Source organism: Nycticebus coucang, chromosome 23 (assembly GCF_027406575.1).
Source record: "Nycticebus coucang isolate mNycCou1 chromosome 23, mNycCou1.pri, whole genome shotgun sequence".
Lineage (NCBI taxonomy): Eukaryota > Metazoa > Chordata > Mammalia > Primates > Lorisidae > Nycticebus > Nycticebus coucang.
This window is the reverse complement of record NC_069802.1, coordinates 10,973,246-10,994,083: the sequence shown is the minus strand read 5'-3', so window position 1 is coordinate 10,994,083 and position 20,838 is coordinate 10,973,246. Positions and strand designations below refer to the sequence as shown.

General features: G+C 38.4%; 1 protein-coding gene across 7 annotated transcripts in view; it reads right to left on the bottom strand.

Annotated features, from left to right (window-relative positions):
* The window catches only part of ATP8A1 (ATPase phospholipid transporting 8A1), a 274,837-nt gene that overhangs the window by 164,914 nt on the left and 89,085 nt on the right, over positions 1-20,838 (bottom strand). For 5 of the 7 annotated variants that reach the window (XM_053577692.1, XM_053577687.1, XM_053577686.1 and 2 more), the window contains 6 exons: positions 17,928-18,039; positions 16,167-16,332; positions 13,728-13,855; positions 10,385-10,462; positions 9,383-9,471; positions 3,749-3,793 (listed from right to left, as the gene is read on the bottom strand). In XM_053577692.1, the coding sequence (XP_053433667.1) occupies positions 3,749-3,793; positions 9,383-9,471; positions 10,385-10,462; positions 13,728-13,855; positions 16,167-16,332; positions 17,928-18,039 (618 nt within the window). The remainder of the gene's footprint in view (positions 1-3,748; positions 3,794-9,382; positions 9,472-10,384; positions 10,463-13,727; positions 13,856-16,166; positions 16,333-17,927; positions 18,040-20,838) is intronic. The other 2 variants (XM_053577693.1, XM_053577688.1) reach the window with 1 other exon arrangement.

Here is a 20,838-nt window from a genome sequence, read left to right as displayed (position 1 = left end):
GCGGCGCCTGTGGCTCAAGGAGTAGGGCGCCGGTCCCATATGCCGGAGGTGGTGGGTTCAAACCCAGCCCCGGCCAAAAAAAAAAAAAAAAATACTTTGGTTAACATAATTTCAATCCAGTAGTAAGGGCATGGGTTTTACTTTCTCTCTCAGATGTTGGAAGCAACGAAACACACAGATAATGTCCCTTATGGGCCTTGAGGCCTCTTGTGCTTCACAGGGGAACACAGGTCACTGACACAGACATCACAGAATGCTTCACAAAGGACTTGGGATACAAGAGCTACTAGAACAACACCTGCCCAACGAATAGCCGCGGCCACTGCATCAGGACGCGGGCTGCCTGGATGAGCTCACAGCCCCCCCAGGTAGAGGTGGGTTTGCAGGTCAGTGCCGAGGCTTCCTAATGTGGTCATTGTGAACTGGGCTTGATGTCAGGTGGAGGCACCAGGGAGAAGCTTGATCCAGTCGCCACCCTGCGTGACCTGGTTCTGGGGGACCTTCTGCTGCTGGGAAGGCTTTGGGCCAGCCCCTCAGACGGGATTGTTTCTGAAAGGGTCTGCACCTGCTGCTTTTCAAAGGCACCATGGCTTCCAAATCAAAATCCCTTGTAGGGAGGTTTCATTTTTAGAAATGAATTTGTTATGAACAGTCAAGTGAAGCCCAGTTTAAAAATACAAACAAGGGATTGAATTCAGTAATAATATTTTTGTCAGAGACACTAGTTTTGACCAAAGTAACGAAGCCTGATTTTCTGTATGACTCAAAGTATTTCTGAAGGCAATTATAAAAGAGGCGTTCCCAAAACATTTTGTGAAATGGTTGCATTGCTGGAATAAATAAATTACCTGCCAAGGTGAGTACTTTGAAGACTAACTCTAATTTAGATGTGTTAGATCTCATTATTACATAGTCACACCTGGAGAATTTTTTAGTGAGCCTAGCTTTTGCTGCAGAATGAATAAATGCCATTTCCTTCATAGGTAATTATAGGCCCGAATGAAATGAGAAAATAAATAAGGCCAGAAAATAGAAAATAAAGTGTAGTATTATCCACTGATATTCTGATAATACTAAAAAGCACAATGAAATGACAAAGCTCAGAACATGTGAAGGTAGGGACGTGCTTTGTACGGAACTTAACGAGCTTCACAACAAGAGGTGACACAGCGGGACTGCAGCCTGCAAGGAGCGTTCCGAGCTCGGACTTACAGAGTCGTCTACACTCTCTATTCCTGGATAACAGCAGCGTGAAGGTACAGTCAGGTGCCTGGAGCACAAGAATTCAACCAGGAGCAGACTTTGATCTTGTTTCATTGGCAACAAAAACCCAGTTGGATGAAGTGGGGAAAATGCCTGGTTTTATGAATTTGCAAAGCTGTGTGCCTTGTGGTAATTTTCCTCAAGTCAATTACATGTCATCTCTGTAACCTGTTCTTGTCTAACGATACAAGACATTTACTGAAACAAATTCCAGGTTGAAAATATTAAATGAAACAGAAAAAAAACCCAACACAACTTTGAAATTGCAAGGATATCTTATGCTTTAAAAGGCAGTATGCTTTAGAGTTTTTTAAAGTCTACAGACTGTAATGTAACCAGTATATGTTTTATAACCAGGCTGGCTGATGTTTTAACCCTGGCTCCCACATTTACCAGCTATATACTTTGGGGAACATTACTTATTAGCCTCTTTGCCTAACTTTCACCAACTTTAACATGGGCATGACAAATCTGTCATGATGAAGAGACAGCCACCACAGCTAACGCTCACTGTGGGCTTACTATGTCCAGACTTTAAAAACCAAACTCATTTAATCTTCAAAGCCTCTTACTGATGTAACTACTATTATTATTCACGTTTCTCCAGATGACGACCACGTTCAAAGGAACCCGGATGAAGAATGAAGGACGTGAACTTGGATGTTCAGAATCCAAAGTTCACATCCTTGACCACACCACATAACCCAGGACATAAAAGCTCGAGAAATAATTTTTTCTTTATCTTTGCAGGTCTACAGATAATTATTTTATAGATTAAGTAGTCAAGTATATATTTAAAATAAAGCTTGCCTTTTATAAAGTTGGCAAAAGCCTTCCCTGGTGGTCAAAAAAAATCATTAACATCTAAGTTTATATCTAACTGCAAGTAGAAATGTACAATTTATGAAAAAGCTGACATTTTAAATTTGGAGTTACCTACTTCAGAATATCAGATATCAAAATTTCCAAGAAGGTGTTTTACACAAAGAACTAAACAAAACAATATCTTCTTTCCAATAGTCAAAAAGGTCATGAAACGACCTGAATGGAAAGTAGGATATTTTAAATGATCTGCGTAAACAAATACCAATTTTAAACAGTTCTATCCAATCTTAAGAAAAATATAGCAAAGGTTATTTATTTTCTTCTAGAAATAACAGAGTTATCTTTCTTAGAGAACATGTGTGTCAATTCTACACTATGAACAGTTTTTTAAAATTACAGTGTAACCTGGCTTATTGTACCCTCAATGAATCCCCAACAATAAAAAAAAAAAAGAAAAAAAATTAATAGAATTATGTTAATAGTGTAAAAAGGCAACAAAATATATAGTTAAAAATTTAACCGTATTTAATCAAAAGATTAAATAAAAAGGAATAGATGCAACATCAAACTTGAATTGTCTACCAGTAGAAAGATGCTTTGGCACATTAAAAAAAACACTAAAAGTTATTTTGTTGTATCTGGATGTCAAAATGTATGACACTCTAAAAAATGAGTGAGGGCACCTTGGTTGTCATGTGGACCAAACGGCTACCTTTTTCACTAACCCTAGGTATTGTGAGGTTTACTGAAACTTACAAATCCCCACTTTATAGAAATAAATTCCTTGTTGAAAAACAGTAAATGTTTTTGGAATCAGTGCCTATTGGCAATGTAGTTTAATAATACATACACATCACTACATGTGTAATTTGAAAATTAAAATGTAACCACCTAAACATTGTCAATGTTCTCTAAAGTTGCCAACATTAAAGGATCCTGTTTTCTGAAATTTCATTTGTATCTAATCATGATGAATTGTGTTGCTATTTTAATAATTGCATACTACTCCCAGGAGAAAATGTAAATGCAGGGAGGTGGATTTTAAGGTAAAAGAAACAAAAAACCCCATAAGTAGTAATATTAAACTCATCAAGTGCTGTATTTAATAATAATAAAATTAAATATATTGAAGTTAACTTGTTCCCTGGTTAAGCATGGTTTTTCATGTTTCGTCTCAGATATTTCATTTAAAAAATGTTCACTTTCTAGTCCCCACACAGACTTGTTAGAAAAATGGTAAAAGAAAATTCCCACTTGCTGGGGCTGTTTGTTTCAGCAGCCATCTTTCTGGGGCTCTGTAGAGTGTGTAAGTGGTGGCAGAAGGTGGCGCTGCTGAGCTAGAAAAAAAAAAATCTAAGAAAGCTTCAGCAGCTTTAACAGTGATCTGCAGCAGTCCACAGCTCAGGAGTGACTCTGGAATGGATCATTAGACTTCATTATAGAGAAATACTGTAAAAGTCTAGCAACCCTATCCTTGAAACGAAATGTTTCTAAAATGACTACAGCTTATTCAGTAGAAAATCAAGGATGGCTAATCAAGAAACACCTCCTTTATAACATTGTCGTCCTACCCACCCAAAGTTGCAAATGTGTCTAAAGCAACAATAAGAAGCACACTTTTCAAAGAGAGCAAAGGTACAGAAGGGTCCACACAGCTTACCATTCATCAGGAGAGCAGCCATAATCCTCAGGGTCAGGGACATGGCTTCCGAAAGCAAGCAGAGGGCAGAAAGAAAGGAAAACAATTACAGAAAGGCTGGGGACACAAAACCGTGAGTGAGGGAAGCACTGAAAGGCAGAGATCCAAAAAGTTAAGAAAACGAACTTTTACTTGAATCCAGAAAGAATGGTAGTTAGTATAGTTAAGTAGAACGTGATGATTTATGGCAATGAAGCAGGTTTGCAAATCGGGTGACCAACTTGCCTCTTCACCCAAAATCTACTTATTTTATGCATAAAATTCAGGATTTAGTAGGAAATAGTTGAACTTAACACTTTAAATTCATGCTAAGGCCAACGGCAAATTAATCCCATGTATTGTATAATCAGAATAAAGTGTCTTAAAGAAACAAACATGCTAATACCAAGGAACAAGCTATCATTTTCTGCTAGAATTCACTAAATAGATTTTAGAAATAACTCTGGCTACCCTGAGAAGATGCCTCTTAAAATAAGTATATTAAAATACAAGTTAATCGCATTTCTATGATCAAATGGGACCGCCTTTTATAAGATTCACTGATATTCAAAAATTTTCACTGACACCATAATTCACCCATTAAACCACGTCTCTATCGCAGAGAACATATTCATTCATCAATACTTTTTAAAATTTCATCCATTAGCTCACTTGAGCACTAGGAAAGTCTAATTGATGTTTCCTTTTAACCAGCCAGTCACATAGTCAGCTGGAAATGGTCCATACCACATGACAGAGCAGATTTTCTTATTTCCCATTTCTTTCATCATATATGACCAGGCAATATTCATATTACATATAGGTACAGATTTAAAATGCAGAGCTCAATACATGTACTTTAAAATGTAAAGTCATTTCTGTTTTTGACAGCTATTCAATAAACCTTGTTGAGAACTCATTAGATCCTTTTACTTGCTAACTGTCTCCTCCTTCTTTATCCTTTCATCCCAGCCAGGACATGGGTCTCATCATGTCAGGGCTCCTCTTCCACTTCCAAAGCATTAGCCTGCTTCCAGGGCTGTGTCCACTATATCACTCCGCTCATAATGGAGGCGGACTCTTTCACTCACTATTCTGTCCCCGACTAAAGGGCTTTTGTGTATGCTTAGGAGGAAGGGCTAACCAGGCCCTTCATGGGCTGGACTCCCAGAAAAGGAGCTGGCATGCTTCGATGCTCTGTAGAAACTGGCTGCAGCCCTGGATTTAGAGCAATCACTTCTGATCAACCTCAAGGCTTGGACCCCAGCCCCTGGGCTGTGCCAGGGAAGAAGGGCCCGGTTCCACCCAAGCAACAAACACTTGCAATGTTCTGCCAACTTGCATTAGGTTGTGCCCAGACCCCGATTTTGTACCAGGAGAGAGCCTGGTGCTTCCTGCAGTTCTTCTGCAGCCCCAGAGCTCAAGGGTCTGGGTCCTCCCTCCCCAACTTCAGCACAGCCCTGGAAGAACGCTGAGCACTGTTCCACAGCATGATGAGCAGCAGGAGCCCAGTGCACCTGCCACTGATCCTACCGATGTGTCCCTCCTGCCAATGTGTTCTGTGCCATTTCTGCTGCAGCAGCTCTACCCGCGTCTGGCTATTCTCCTTTGTATGTGTCAGTGCTGCCAGATCCACGCGGTAACTTCTCCACCTAATCAAATTCATCCTTAGATCTCAGCTCCAGCACCACTTCCTCAGGGAGCCTTCCCTGACCTCTGACCTCCTAGGTTAGGGCAAGCCACCCATCATAAGCCCACACAGACCTTTGGACTGCATAGGATTTATATTTGTGTGACTATTTAATTAATATCCATTAACCCCAAATTGGATGGTAAACTTCAGGAAGGTGGGACTGATATGAACTTCTGCTAATTATTTTATCACCATCATCATCTGACAAAGTACATAAGAGACTGGACAAGTTGTGTTGAAATATGTGGATAAAGAAATGGATGACATTAACATTTACCTCCAGTCATGGGGAACAGTAAGGCAAACTTGTTGGTTATACTACTTGGAGCTAAGATTTCTTAGCATTAAAGAAGTAGCTGATCCTTTGAGCAAATATACCATTAAACAAAATATTGTTACTAAAGCTATTCATAGACTATAATTATATGTAGATGAAGATGGCTTTTAAGAACTTTTTATTTAGGGAAAATGTAAATAATGTTTTTAATATTAATTAAATGTCTTGTTCACACAAAAAAGCACTGTTTAGTTTGCTTAACAATTTTTTTAAACATCAGAGATTGTAACTTGTTAATCCTCAGTCAACTCATTTTAATAGTTAGGTCTAAATTGTCCACTAAGGGCGGTGCCTGTGGCTCAGTGAGTAGGGCCCTGGCCCCATATACTGAGGGTGGTGGGTTCAAACCCGGCCTTGCCCAAACTGCAACAAAAAAAATAGCTGGGCGTTGTGGTGGGCGCCTGTAGTGCCAGCTACTCGGGAGGCTGAGGCAAGAGAATCACCTAAGCCCAAGAGCTGGAGGTTGTTGTGAGCTGTGACTCCATGGCACTCTACTGTGGGTGACGAAGTGAGACTCTGTCTCTTAAAAAAATAAAAATAAAAAATAAATTGTCCACTAAGATAGTACTTAAGACTGTACCTTGGAATATGCACTGTTGTTTAGAATCCTGGCCACTGAACACAGAAGCTTCGTACCTAGTCCTAGCATTCAAGTAATTATGATAAAACTGACTTGTTCCCTACAGGGGGCAATATGATGAAATGAGACTTTAATAATAATAAATGTGTACAGTAGAATGTCCAATTTGTAACAAGCACAATTCACTTACATTTAACTACAATTATCCCATATAAAAATCTAATAAATAATCTAATAAGTTCAGTGCAGCCCTCACACAAAGCTCATCTCTAAAAAATAATCCTTGTTGGCAACTGTGTCAAATCATGAATCCAATTTGGGGCAAAGTTGAAGGGAAATGAAAAAACATTTACTAAAATTAAATTAAGAAGCATTATCAAGTGTTAATTATTTTCTTATAAACCTATCAGCTACACAGAACTAGCTAAAGATTATACTATCGGGCGACTTAAAGTCTTGTGCTGTCTAGCTGATAAAACACAACAGAACTCACTTGGCCTCTGCAGGGTAAAACTGAGCTTCACCTCACTTCTTGAAAACGCTGAAGAAAAATCAGCTTTGGACTTGTCATCCCAAAGGCCTTTGCCAGCATTTGAAAGTTTGTGTTACTCTCTCTTGCTCTGCCATCCCCTTTGGGGTGGGGGTGAAAAACCTTGTTTTCTCCTGGGGTGGCAGAATCACATCATTTGTCTAGGTTCCTATAACCCCAGAGTGCCCAGAGGAAATCCCCACTGAAAGGTGGTTGATGGTAATCACCAGCCCTGCCCACCGCCAGGTAGATTGTTTGGAACAGAATAACTGGAATGTTATTCTCTCCTTTTCTATTGCAAACATATGGTCAGTCAGAAGTCACGGTTTCTCCCAAACTTTCAGGGAGCAATAACTCTACAATGCTAACAATCCGGTTCTCAACCAAGATGTGTGGGGGAGGGCGGAGTGGTGGATAAAAGCTCCCTAGGGGTTAAGAAGGCCTAAAAACACAAACACAAACCAAATGTGATTACTGGACGCAGTTTAATAACTAGCTTTACTCAAAGAAGCTTCTAGTATTCTTGAAAACATCATACAATATCCAAGGAGGAAACATATTTTGGTTTATACAGTTAAAATTTGCTAATAAAGGAACTTTGGGTTTTTAAACCTTATGTTAGATTTCATATCCGGAAAAAGGACCTTGGAGATTATCTAGCCTCACCATTCTCATTTGAAAGAATTAAGAATATCTGAAAAGAAATTGTCTAGGGGCTCAAAGAGAATTCAGGACAAAACTAGAACTCATACTTTATAACTGTGCCTCCTTATTAAGAAATGCTACTTCTCCAAGAGGAAATTCATTTCAGTGGCAACTTCATCTAAATGATGACAATGCTTAGCTCAAACCTACCCTATCCTATAATAGTTGTTAACGATCACGTTACCAACAGACACAGGAAGAGCATGGCTCTTCAGAACTGCTGCCTAGGAGTGGTGAAGGATCTGTTCCAAGAATAAGAACAAGCCTGATAAAATTCAAAAGAGTGGCTACATCTAATTTTAGCTTTCTGTTCTGATAGTTTCATAATCGATAATTACTAACTTGAAGACCTTGCTTATTGAAATGAAAACTAAGAGTAAAAAAGGACGTCAATTATTAAACAAGTCACTGTAGAAATATTATTTATGAATGAAGGCAGAATTTGTGTGAAAACAAACATCATTGTAAACCTGACAGGACAATAAACTAGAATCACAATAGGCCTTTTCCTTCCTCCTCCAGGAGAATTATGGGTAGAATATACAAGTATCAGATAACGAAAAGGTGTGGCTGCAAACTCTATTGCTCCAGTGGTATTTGAGTGTAGGTGGGAGTGAGGTGCGGGGGCCCACAGTTGGGAAGAGCCAAGAAAGCCTCTTTAGGAGATTAGGAGATCTTCAGATAATGAAGAAAAATATCAAAGAACGCCCAGCCCAGGAAATAGTCAATGTTTCTTAAATCAACAGTCTGTCTTTATAGTATGAAAAAGCCATTCAAACAACTGTCTTTTTAATTTCATTTACAGACACAGTCTGAAATCATTTTTAGCCACACCTCTCCTAACCCAAAGATGAAGGGTATCTAGGTATAACCATACACTTGCAGAATTTTTCATGAAAATCACTTATTTGTAATTTTAACGAGGGTGTTTTCAAAATTCGATGCTTTTAAATACTGGCTTCCTGCTTGGAGACAGAGTGTGAGTGGGGAAGAGTGGGTGCATGCCAGAACCCCCAGAAGCCAGCACCCTTGCTGGTAGACTAAGGCGCTGGTATTCGCTAGTCTCGACTGTAGGTAGATGAGGACAGTCAGAAAGTTTGATAAGAGGCCAACATCAGTCAACCAGGTGCGTGTCACGTTTTGATGTCTTTTATAGAAAAGGTAGAAATTAATTTTCTCACATCATGGCTACTGAATAGTTTAGGTAAGTGCATCTGGAAGTGAAAAAAAAAATGGGTGCTCCACAAGCACTTTGCAAAGGACATTAATAGCCTGACAACAAAAGTTTTTGATGATATTCTTTATCTCCGGATTAGAGTTTCATATCTCTATCTCCTTCCTATCATCAGAATTTTAGATTGCCCCGTGACTGCAGAAAGGGGAGACGGAAAAAGAAACAAGTCAACAATACAATACGACTTTAACTTGAAAACTGCCCAAGGCCTGACTGCGTATTCTCACTCCATCCAAGCTCTGCTCTATCTTTATGGCCTTGTAAAGGGAAACATCCTTGCTCCTTATTACCGGGGCCAGAGAGAGACCTTTGGCAATGCTAAACACCCAAAAAACTATTGGGCAGGCCTCAATAGTCTTCCCCAGTGAAAACAATACCAAACTATACAACGTGAAACACACAGGTGTCCTGAAATTAAAACAGCTGCTTTCTAGATTAAAAAACAACCATGATTTTCCCTTAAGAACTCCCAAATATAAAAAGCAGTCAGCACTAATTAAATGTGTATTTCATATTCTAATTAAAGGGAAAAACTCACCCATACGCAACTCCTGCTATGGTACACTTCTTGAACTGCATTACATTGCATGTCAGGGTACCGGTTTTGTCAGAAAATATGTATTTAACCTAAAAAAAAGGTTAAAATTTCTTATTAATACTTCAGAAGTCTTTTGCCTTGTATAGAGAAAAAAATTCCTTATAGTTTTTATGAAGTTTGTTACATTGTAGGGGTACAATACTATTAAACGAATACTTTAGCAACGAATCACTTCATATACAACTATTAAAGACTATCAACACGTTAGGAAATCCACATTACATAGAAATAGGGCTTACTATGGTCTGAACATCTACTAAAAAGAACAATTACTACTATTTAACCTGTTTATAGAGTACTAAAACATCTATCAACTTTTCTCAACAAAACAAGCAATTGTAGAACTGGTGATAGCTTGTGCAATTAACTTCATGCAACATCTGAATTGGTAAGAAAAAGGATAAATGCTATTTGGAAAGTAAGACTTGGAAAATGGCAATGATAGAAAAAAGAAGACTCTTTTTTTCAGCTAGCATATGTAAACGGATTATAAATACACACAGATGTGTGAATATAGCATGAAGTATCAATCTAAAATTCCTATTGGACTAGACTCACACAACATTATGGATGAACCTGAACTTCTTCCTTCCTTCCTGATTGAAAGCTATGAACAATTCAAAATTCAAATACCATGTTTATAACTAAAAAACAGCCAATAGCCAATATTTCACATACTAATCAGACCACACCCCGTGGGACATTGCTAGGTTTATGCAGTACGTAATCCTGAAAGCAAAATCTGCTTTAAATAGTGTTTTTAAAACTTCACTTGCTAAAAGGAAAAATTGTTAGTCACAAGCTAGCAAATGAATTTATGCTGATTATTCAAACAGTTGACAGTTAGGAGCTGTCCATTCATCTGAAGTTGCCACGTCTTGCAGATAATACACTGAGTCTGACTTCCAAGTCATCACATATCAATGAGAAATCAACATCTACCTGGCCAAGTTCCTCATTCAGATTAGACGTTCGAGCCATAGCAGCAGTGTCTGTGGGCTCATAGTGCATGTCAAGATCCTTCAAAAAAAAAAGAAAAAGAATTAAACGAAAGAAATCACTGAATACAACTAGGGGGTTGAGTGAAATTTTAAGGGAAAGAAATATAATTAATATCTTCATTCTTTAATAAGCCACTGTTTAACTGGTGAACGTTATGTAGTCACTCTTACTTTTTTTTTTTTTTTTTTGTAGAGACAGAGTCTCACTTTATGGCTCTCGGTAGAGTGCCGTGGCCTCACATAGCTCACAGCAACCTCCAACTCCTGGGCTTAGGCGATTCTCTTGCCTCAGCCTCCCGAGTAGCTGGGACTACAGGCACCCGCCACAATGCCCGGCTATTATACTCTTACGTTTTAAATTCTTTATTAAATCCTAACTGTGTATATCAATGCATTTATGAGGTCCAATGGGCTGATTTGACATATAACGTGGAATGCTTGCATCTAACTGATTAACATAACCATCTCCACGCTTACTTATTTGATGTGATAAGACATTCACACTTTATTCTTAATAGTTTAGAAATGTATCATTGCATTATGCACATTAGGTTAGACCCCCCCAAATGCCCTCCCTCCTCCTGACCTCCTTCCTCCCCTCCCCTCTGCTTCCTCTTCCCTCCTTCTTTCTGGACTATACCATTTCATTTGATTTTTCTGAAAGAACTCAACATAGAATAATATATTTCACACGGTAGTTAGTCCCTGTCCGGGAATCAGGCAATCTAGGTTTACTATTTACAGTCATCCCACCATTTTCCGTATATGTAACCTATTGTAAGCATTCAATAAGATAACACACATACAGTGCTTCCTACAGTGTCTGACACAATGTAAGTGTTCAATGCTGTGAGCTAGAAATCATCAAATAAATAGTGCTCAGATAATTAGGTCTTTGAATCTGAAAAAGTTATCCAAGAAATTTATTTGGTGGTATTTTCTGGGTCAAGTTTCTTGTACTGTATATACTTGGAAACAACACAAAGGCACTTCGCAAAAGCTGAACAAAAATGTAGTTTTGTAAATACCAACACTTACATTTTTCTATCTACTTGTGTTTGCTTTGTGCCCAGGAACCATGCAACTTGAATACATTATCCTACAGAATTAATATTTTCTATAGCAGGAAATTTTATTAACAAGTCAGGACTGCAGTTAATAGATTTTCACATGTCAAATGAAAAGGCCAGAATCTAAATCAAAGCCGATCTCTCCCATGTTTCTATTCTGAAGTAACCAGTATCACTTCTAGAACAGGCTGTAGATAAGTGCTATATTTCAGAGAGAGATTAACTAAGGGTTATGTTTAGAGAAGAGGTATGATCAGAATGCAGATTAATCTGGAAATAACATGAAATGAATGGAGGGAGATGGAAGCTTTTTAGTGGTAGTTAGGAAGGAAAAGGTAAGATAGACGAATGGGCATGATAGCTGAGGTAAGATATTTTACAAGGTTGTCGTTCAGAAACAAGATTAAATATTTTCTTTCTTTTTTTTTTTTTTTTATTAAATCATAGCTGTGTACATTAATGTGATCATGGGGCACCATACCCTGGTTTCATAGACCGTTTGACACATTTTCATCACACTGGTTAACATAGCCTTCCTGGCATTTTCTTAGTTATTGTACTAAGACATTTACATTCTACATTTGCTAAGTTTCACATATACCCTTGTTAGATATCCCACCAGGCAGAGGGAGGAAGATTAGATATTTTCATAAAAGATGCTTTGAGCAGAATGAGATTCAAAGGAAGAGAGTTACTCATCTCATTTAATCAACACGAATCTCATTTTACTAATAAGCAAAAAGCAGTTACTAATCTCTTTAAAAACCTGCCTTGTAAAGTTTAAAAACTTCCTTACAAGGCAGGTTTTAAACCAGTTCATCTATCAGGGATAATATAAAATCTCTATATATTAGAAAGATCTTTGAGAATCATAGGCCTACTGGATTCATCTAAAACTAAAATTATATAATTATCTGAAGCAAATATAATTTTTAAAATCCAACTAAAAAGTAAAGTGACTGACTAGTTATTTGATCCTCATAAGGAGTTAACTTATTCTTGCCATAAAAACACGACAAGTTTTAATTGTGTTTGTGTATATTTTAATACACATTCTTCCAGCAACATATCTCCTGCATGCAATGAGCTATACTCCTTTTAAATTTCTAAATTACACTGATCTTTACCAACTAATTAAGAGATTGATAGTTCAGGTGGGTCATTTGCCACGCGAAAATGACGAGCAGCTGCCAAAGTTATCATCCGCTGTATTTTGAAAACTCTTAATATTTTTCATCTTGAGAGACTTTAAAATGACTTAAAAAGATGGGTGGTGCCTGTGTCTCAGGGAGTAGGGCGCCAGTCCCATATGCTGGAGGTGGCGGGTTCAAACCTAGCCCTGGCCAAAAAAAAAAAAAAAAAAAAAAAAAAAAAAAAAATGACTTAAAAAGAAAGAAATATGGAAATGAACACCACCATTTCTCAAAATAAAGGAGACATTTAACTTTCTGGTAGATTAGGCCTCAAGATTTCATTTACATAAATTCCTTAACTTTTAACATCGGCAAATATAAAACTTTAAGAACATGTACAAAGTACACATGTACTTTATTAAAAACATTTGGGAAATAGATATGTCCAACATTTTGCCAATATTAAAAAATATTTAAGAAAAAAATTAAGAAGAAAAATTTAAGCACAGCTGAAATGGTTTACAGTGCAAAAAAATAAACTACAGAGATGAATAAACACGATAGACAAGCTGGTTGTTATCAGTAACAAATACAGTATTATCTGCATAGTACTTAATTATTTACGAAGCTCTTTGCTATGTCAAGAGATTCCTTGATACATGCAACCACTATGAGAGGCAGGTAAGGCTTATCTTATCATTCTAGTCTCTCAGAAAATAAGTTTCAAAGAAGGCATGTAACTTAAGTTTTCACATCTAGTAAATTATCATAGTAGAAATACAGTCCAAATATTTTAACTCCAAACTCTTGGTTTTCCTTCCTCACTATACGTTCCAAAATAGGTTTCTGACACTAGAGACCTATTTCCCCCAGGATGTCTGGCCTATGAATGTGAGTGATTCTGAGAGGAGGGACTCTGTTATATGTGTAACTACCTTAGGCTCAAGAATATCACCTTGTTGTCAAAAAGGTAGGTATAATTAAGCCTTTTTGAGCCCTGAGGTATCAAAAGATCCTGTCATAAGATAAAAGACAAAATGTGTGTGTAAGGTGCTGACGAACAGTTAAAATTCATATTTACCCAATTTATGAAGTAGGCCTGGGTAAATTTCACCACTTCCAATGTAACCAACAAGCTGATAGGAATGAGATTGTTGAAAAGGATGATGAATGTCAAGAAATTCAGTCCAAAATTATTAGCACCACCATCTGTTGAGGGAGGGAGGAAGAATGTCATTTGTAGTTTTATATTTTATTTGCATTGACCAGAAATTTAGCACGGTAAGAATTTTCCATACTACATAGTATATATCCGGATAATTTGAAAGGAACACTCTTGTAATATTAATAACGGAACCTAATTCTCAAATGCATTTATCCAATGGAACTGCAGTATTTGTGTTCAAAACATTGTTATTCTAGTTACAAGCTGTATAACGAGTACTGAAAAGTGAAAATAGTGTCACAGATTGCAAATCCACTTCTAAATGGGAAGTTCAGAGAGATTAAGGATAGTGCTGAGGGGTTATAAATGTAAATTTTCAACTAGGTAAATTACTTTTATAAGAATTCTTAAAAGCCTTTCTAGTGGAAAGCAGGCTCTAAATGCAAAGACATCAAACAGCAGCAGAAGAACAATACCCACTGCATGAGGACTGTTCAGTCCTGTGTAAATTGCACTCTTTCTTCTCTGTAATGAAAATAAAGCAGCTGTACCAAATATACTGAAATTATATGAAGAAACAAATTGACGGTGATAGTAACAGTTCTAATGTTGAAATAGTAAGTCAATGACTATAAAAGTAACTTGGAAGGGCTGCAAAGTTAAGTAAAGGTAATAAAAAAACTTCAAAAATTTAGTTTTTGTTACAAGATCTTTCACACATTTGGAAAGGCAATATTTATTGGCTTAGTACTCATCGAGCAGAAATGTAAACTTGCTTCCTAGAAATGTTGGGGCCAGGGATGGAAATTAATATACAATAGTAAAAGGATAAATGCTCCAAAAGGACATCTTGCTTTTTTTTTTTTTTGTAGAGAGTCTCACTTTTATGGTCCTTGGTAGAGTGCCGTGGCCTCACACAGCTCACAGCAACCTCCAACTATTGGGCTTAAGTGATTCTCTTGCCTCAGCCTCCTGAGTAGCTGGGACTACAGGCGCCCGCCACAATGCCCGGCTATTATTATTATTATTATTTTTTAAGAGACAGAGTCTCACTTTGTTGCCCTCGGTAGAGTGTCATGGCATCACAGCTCACAGCGACCTCCAGCTCTTGGGCTTAGGCGATTCTCTTGCCTCAGCCTCCCTAGTAGCTGGGACTACTACTGGTGCCCGTCACAACGCCTGGCTATTTTTTTGTTACAGTTTGGCGGGGCTGGGTTTGAACCCGCCACTCTTGGTATATGGGGCCGGCGTCCTACTCACTGAGCAACAGGTGCTGCCCATGCTTATTTTTTTCGAGACAGGGTCCTACTTTGTTGCCCAGGCTAGAGTGCAATGGTATCATCGTAGCTCACAGCAACCTCAAACTCCTGTGCTCAAGAGATGCTCCTGCCTTAGTCTCCCTAGTAGCTGGGACTACAAGCACATGCCTGGCTAATTTTTTTTTTTGAGATGTGATCTCACTATGTTGCACAGGCTAGTCTCAAACTTCTAGCCTCAAGCAATCCTCCCACCTTGACCTCTGGAAATTATGTAATAGCATTTCTTTCTTTCTTTTTTGAGACAGAGTCTCGCTATGTCACCTTGGGTAAAGTGCAGTGGCATCACAGCTCACAGCAACCTCAAACTCTTGGGCTTAAGCAATTCTTTTGCCTCAGCCTCCCAGTACTTCGGACTACAGGTGTCCAACTACTTTTGTTGTTGTTTTTGTTATTGTTGTCATTGTTGCTTAGCAGGCCCTGGCCAGGTTTGAACACACCAGCCCTGGGGCATCTGGCCAGCGCCCTAACCACTGAGCTATGGGCACCGAACCTTTAATAGCATTTTCTCCAGGACAAGATGACCATTTAATATAGCACTCACTGCTTTACTGAGCTCAAATGAAGGTACATTCAGTTTAAACAATTCTAAATTATGTAAACTACTTTTCAGTGTATCTATTTATTTAAATATAGATATACATACATATGTACAGATATATATAGGTGTGCTTGTTTTATTAGATCCTCCACACATACTCAATCTACTTTTTACCATGTAGTTAGCCATTTGTGCTAAAATTATTTTAAAAGAATAGTTGTCATTTATGTATATCACATTAATGGCTATATTCACTGAATATTTTATACTACCACAGAGTGTTATGTTTTTAAGGATTTGAAAATTGTAGTGATTCTAAAGTTTTACTTACATATGCTGGAAATCTCATTGAGAAAGTAAAGATTAAATGCCCAGCTATTCTGGCAACAAGGTCTTCTTTTTAGAAATAATAGGAAATTCCACAAAAGATACCAAGATCAGTTGCCAAACAAATCCATGTTTTAATAAAGTAAGTGTGGTTAGTACTTTATTACTTACAGTGCAGATTGAGATACCAGTCCTTCCCAGAATGCCTTCCGTTCCAAATGGCCGCACCCACAGAGCAGACAAGAGACATGGCAATTAAGATACAAAATAAAATCAGAATTTGTACGTTCGTAATCCGCTCCACATTGGAGAGCTTTAGTGGGGGACTTGTTGAATTCTGTAAAAGGAAACAAGATGAGTAATAAAAAATATACATGAACAATTTAGCAATATGTACTTCATGTTTTGAGGACAATGACAAAGTCAGTTACAACACAGTATGTAGATGTGGGTGAATGCTTGAATATTATGCAAAACCCATGACTGCTACAATAAGGTATCAATGGTTAACTACCTCTTTGTGTCAAGGTCATTATACCTGTTCTTTCTTTCTTTTTTGTTAAGAAACTAAAACAATAAGAGAAAGAAGAAGAAAAGGAAGTAACATTCCTTTGCAGACATAGCTTTTGCATTGCGACAAATAAGATGAATTATTCCCTTACTTAAGTGAACTGGGTAGTGGAGAAGGATTTACGAAAGGGCCTGAGCTCAGGAAGAGAGGCAGAGAAGGTGGGCTGTGCCTAAAAGACCTCCAGAAATTTCAAAGCACGCAGGCAGCATTTAAAGGATCTGATTTCAAATTTCTAGTGGCACTTAGCAGTTGTTTAACTCAACACAGCAGCAATTCATGTATTCCTGGTTGTCGAGAACAACAGAGGCAAGTTTCTTCATTTATATCTGATGATTCAAATGGTTACACTAGATCTGTGCTAATCACGGCATCCACAGAATAGAAAATAAAATGTCAATCAATATGAAAGGAAGATTTATAGAAATTTATGAACGGCTAGGGCTAGAATCCTTCAGGACAGTGCCACTTGCCTCTTGATAACATCTTCACACCTGCACAATGAACAAAGGTATTAGCCCTGAGAGCAGATTTTCATTTAGTATCTTTTTTTTTGAGACAGAGCCTCAACCTGTCACCCTGGGTAGAGTGCTGCGGCATCACAGCTCACAGCAACCTCCAACTCCTGGGCTCAAGTGATTCTCCTGCCTCAGCCTCCCAAGTAGCTGGGACTACAGGCGCCCGCCACAACGCCCAGCTATTTTTTGGTTGCAGCCATCATTGTTGTTTGGCAGGCCCAGGCTGGATTTGAACCTGCCAGCTCAGGTGTATATGGCTGGTGTCTTAGCCATTCAAACCACAGGCGCCGAGCCTTCATTTAGTATCTTAAAACTGAGTTTTTAACCATCTAACTACTGATGTTGTTGGATCATAAAACAGAGGAGTGTCCACAGGCATGTGTAAATATTAGTGCTATGATGAATGCTCATGGCAAACGAGCCTCACACATAAATGCCATGAAATACGAGCATCTGATTCACAAACTTTTTCTTTAACTAAATGAATTAAATAAAGTTTAAAAGTTGATCATTACATTAAAATAAAATTATAAGACAAATACTTTAAGGCAGAGGCCTGTTACATAGACACCTTGTAATAATCACCGCACTACTTAGTAGATGGACCAATACACAAAATGACTGAGAGCTCATGTATCAAGTGATCTTTGGTGAACGTTCCCAGTGCTCCGGTGGAGAGTGAGCCATTCTTACTGAGGTGATTTCAAGTCCCCACTCACTGGAGTGCCAGATCCTGGATGCATAGGGTGTGATCAGGACGGATGATGGTCTGCTAGGTTTGGGACTACTGCACTGACACACATTCACAAAAGAAAGGTCAGAAGGTTTCAAAGATAAAAATCCCACCTGCATCAACTTGGTGTCATGTCCAGTGTAAACAACTATTCCATGAACCCACTGTGTGTTTCTCAGCTGAGCACCTCGGAGAAGAATCTGATCTGCTCCCAGTGGGACAGTGCTAGGACAGATTATACTGATGTTAGAAATGGCATGTTCTAAAATGATGAACAACTCTATAGTCACTACGAAGTTTCACAAAGTTCTGTAATTAAAATATGGAACTCACATTTACTTTGCTTTTTGGACAGCAAGCAACTTTCCCACCAATAAGAATCATTTTCTTAGATAGGACCAACTGTTACTTCTCCTTAACACCAAACCTGCCATTTCCTATAACTTCACCATCTGCTATGGACTACATCATGTCCCTCCAATATTCACACATGAGAAGCTCTTATGTGCCAATGTGATGGTGTTTGGCGATGGTGCCTTTGAGTGATAATTAGCTTTAGAAAAGGCCATGAACGTGGGACTCTTATGGTGGGGATTAGCTCCTTTATCAGAAGAGACACCAGGAGTTTATCCTCCTTTCTGCCATGTGATGGTAGCAGCAAGATGGTGTAGCTTTTACCAGCCAGGAGGAGGGTGGTCTCTAGAACCTGACCATGCTGTACCCTGATTTCAGATGTGTAGTCTCCAAAAATAAATTTCTGTTGTTAAAGCCACCTAGTCTATGGCATTTTGTTATGGCAGCCTGAGTAAATTAATAGGCTGTCCAAAATGGTGGGTGATGTTTTAGAATTGAGAGCTAATTCTCAAACCTATTCATGCTTTTCCTAAATTAATAAGTCAATTTAGGTTTCTAAAATATTTGGAAGTGGTGGGGCTAAAGGATTTGTCCCCTCCATCAACACACACACACACACACACACACACACACACAGACACACACACTCTCTCTCTTTCTTTAAATTAGAAATAGTTGTGTACATAATAAAGGTTCAAAAAAGTGCACAAGATAACTATACACATTTCACCGTATACTGACTTGCCATCCTTGTCCCCCAGAGAAAAGTCCCTGTACTTAAAACCTCTAAGATACTCATTTAGAGTATTTGAAGATAAGTTTTCCAAAAATTGTGAATAAATTTCCACTGATCAGTAAGCCTTTCATCCCCTACAATTTAAAACAGATTTTCAATAAATAAGGTACAAGTTGGGTCTCTTGTGGGTTTTTCATAAGGCTTTCCACTTTGGTAGGTTGTTATGTAATAAAAAACACGGGAATGTAGGAAGGAACAAGCTATCACAGACATATGGGAGTTTTTGATGGAAATGTACAACATGAAATTTAATAGTCAAGGATTCCTAAGTCTTGATTTTAATAAGCGAAAAAGCATCTCCCCAAAGAAAAGTCAAATATAAAGAAAGATACATTTAAAAACCTTCTGGAAAGGGAAGAAATGATTCTATAAGAAAGGTCTACAGAGAACACAGGACTTCTTTGTAAGTGGAGGAGAAGTGACACCAAGGTCTTCATATCTGGGGAGGTTCCATGGTCCAACCGACTTCTAAGGCCAAGAGGTCCCTGGGACTTGAACCTTCTTGGAGGAACTAGTCAAATCTCACCAGCTCAGGTACAATGAATCCTGAAGGTGGGTAATAACATTATCTGAATGAATTGTTGGGAAATAGTACATTCCTAAAACTATACCTCCCATTTTTAGTGTATAGCAGTATGCTTTCGGGATCCCTCTGGAAGGGAACTCCCCTGGTGTAAATCTCAGGATCCAGGGTGCACTTCAGAGCTTGGACCCTTGGGTCTAAATTGGGTTTCCAAGATGTCTTTGGGGAGCTGCTGAACTGTACAAGTAGCAACTGCTCCTCCCCTCTCCAACGGAGTCAAACACAGCAACTATCACCTCAACATCTATGGTGGGGATTGACAGGAACTATCAAATTCTTCAGAAGCAAAAGATACTATTGTTTAATTACCAGGACTCCAGAAGAGGTAGTTAATGTTTGTTTCATCACAGCTGGGACCAAAGGCTTCTAGCATCAGACCATGACCTTCCTACAACCTATCCTGATGTATCAAAGTTACTCTCTCCAGAGGGTCTCCAAGAGCTCTGGGTACAATAAATGCCAAATGTGCTACAAATACAAAGGTCTTAAAAATTTGCTTCTGCCTTTCCTATAAAATAAAGCACATTTTATAAATTTGATCTACAGCCTAAATCTTGGCACCATCAAAGTTTCTCCTTTACAACATAGATTTGCCTGGCATCCATTTGATGGAAAATTGATAAGAAATGGAATCTGGCCAGTTAGGAATGTCAGACTAGAGAAACGCTCTTGTATAAATGGCCAAATCTATCATTAGTCTATAACCATATGCTCATGGAAAAATCACTCTGTTCAAACTTTAGAACAACATATAATTACTTCAAAGATTACAAAAAGTGGGCTTTTGGGGATCCAAATGAGCATGACAGTTTGGAGTATATTCCAAATGTCCTTTAGAATTCAAACACTCTGATAATGCAATCACAAAAGAATGAAAGCACCAATCACATTCTCTTGGGCTGGTGGGTTGAACCAGTGCATTTAGCGGACATTTAATTGTCCACCATGAATGCCTGAAAGATAAGGTGTAATGTAAAATAGAGCAGGGAAAGAGGGAGGGGACGAGGAAAGAAGGAGAAAAGGAGCAGGGAAGACTCTGCCCCATTTCTTTGCTCCCCTTTGCAACAAACTCTTCGAAAAAGAAGTCTACCTTCTATTTTCTCAAACTCTGATCAGGTGCCACCTGCTCTAATCAGGCTCAACGATCTGTATTTGATAAATTCAGTTGTTAGGGTCTTGGCCTCACTGTACTTTACTGTCAGTGATGTCTGCCTCAACTTAGTCATTCCCTCTCTGCCTTGGCACAATCTCTATACTCTCTCTTGGTTTCTATCTTATGGGCTCAGCCTCT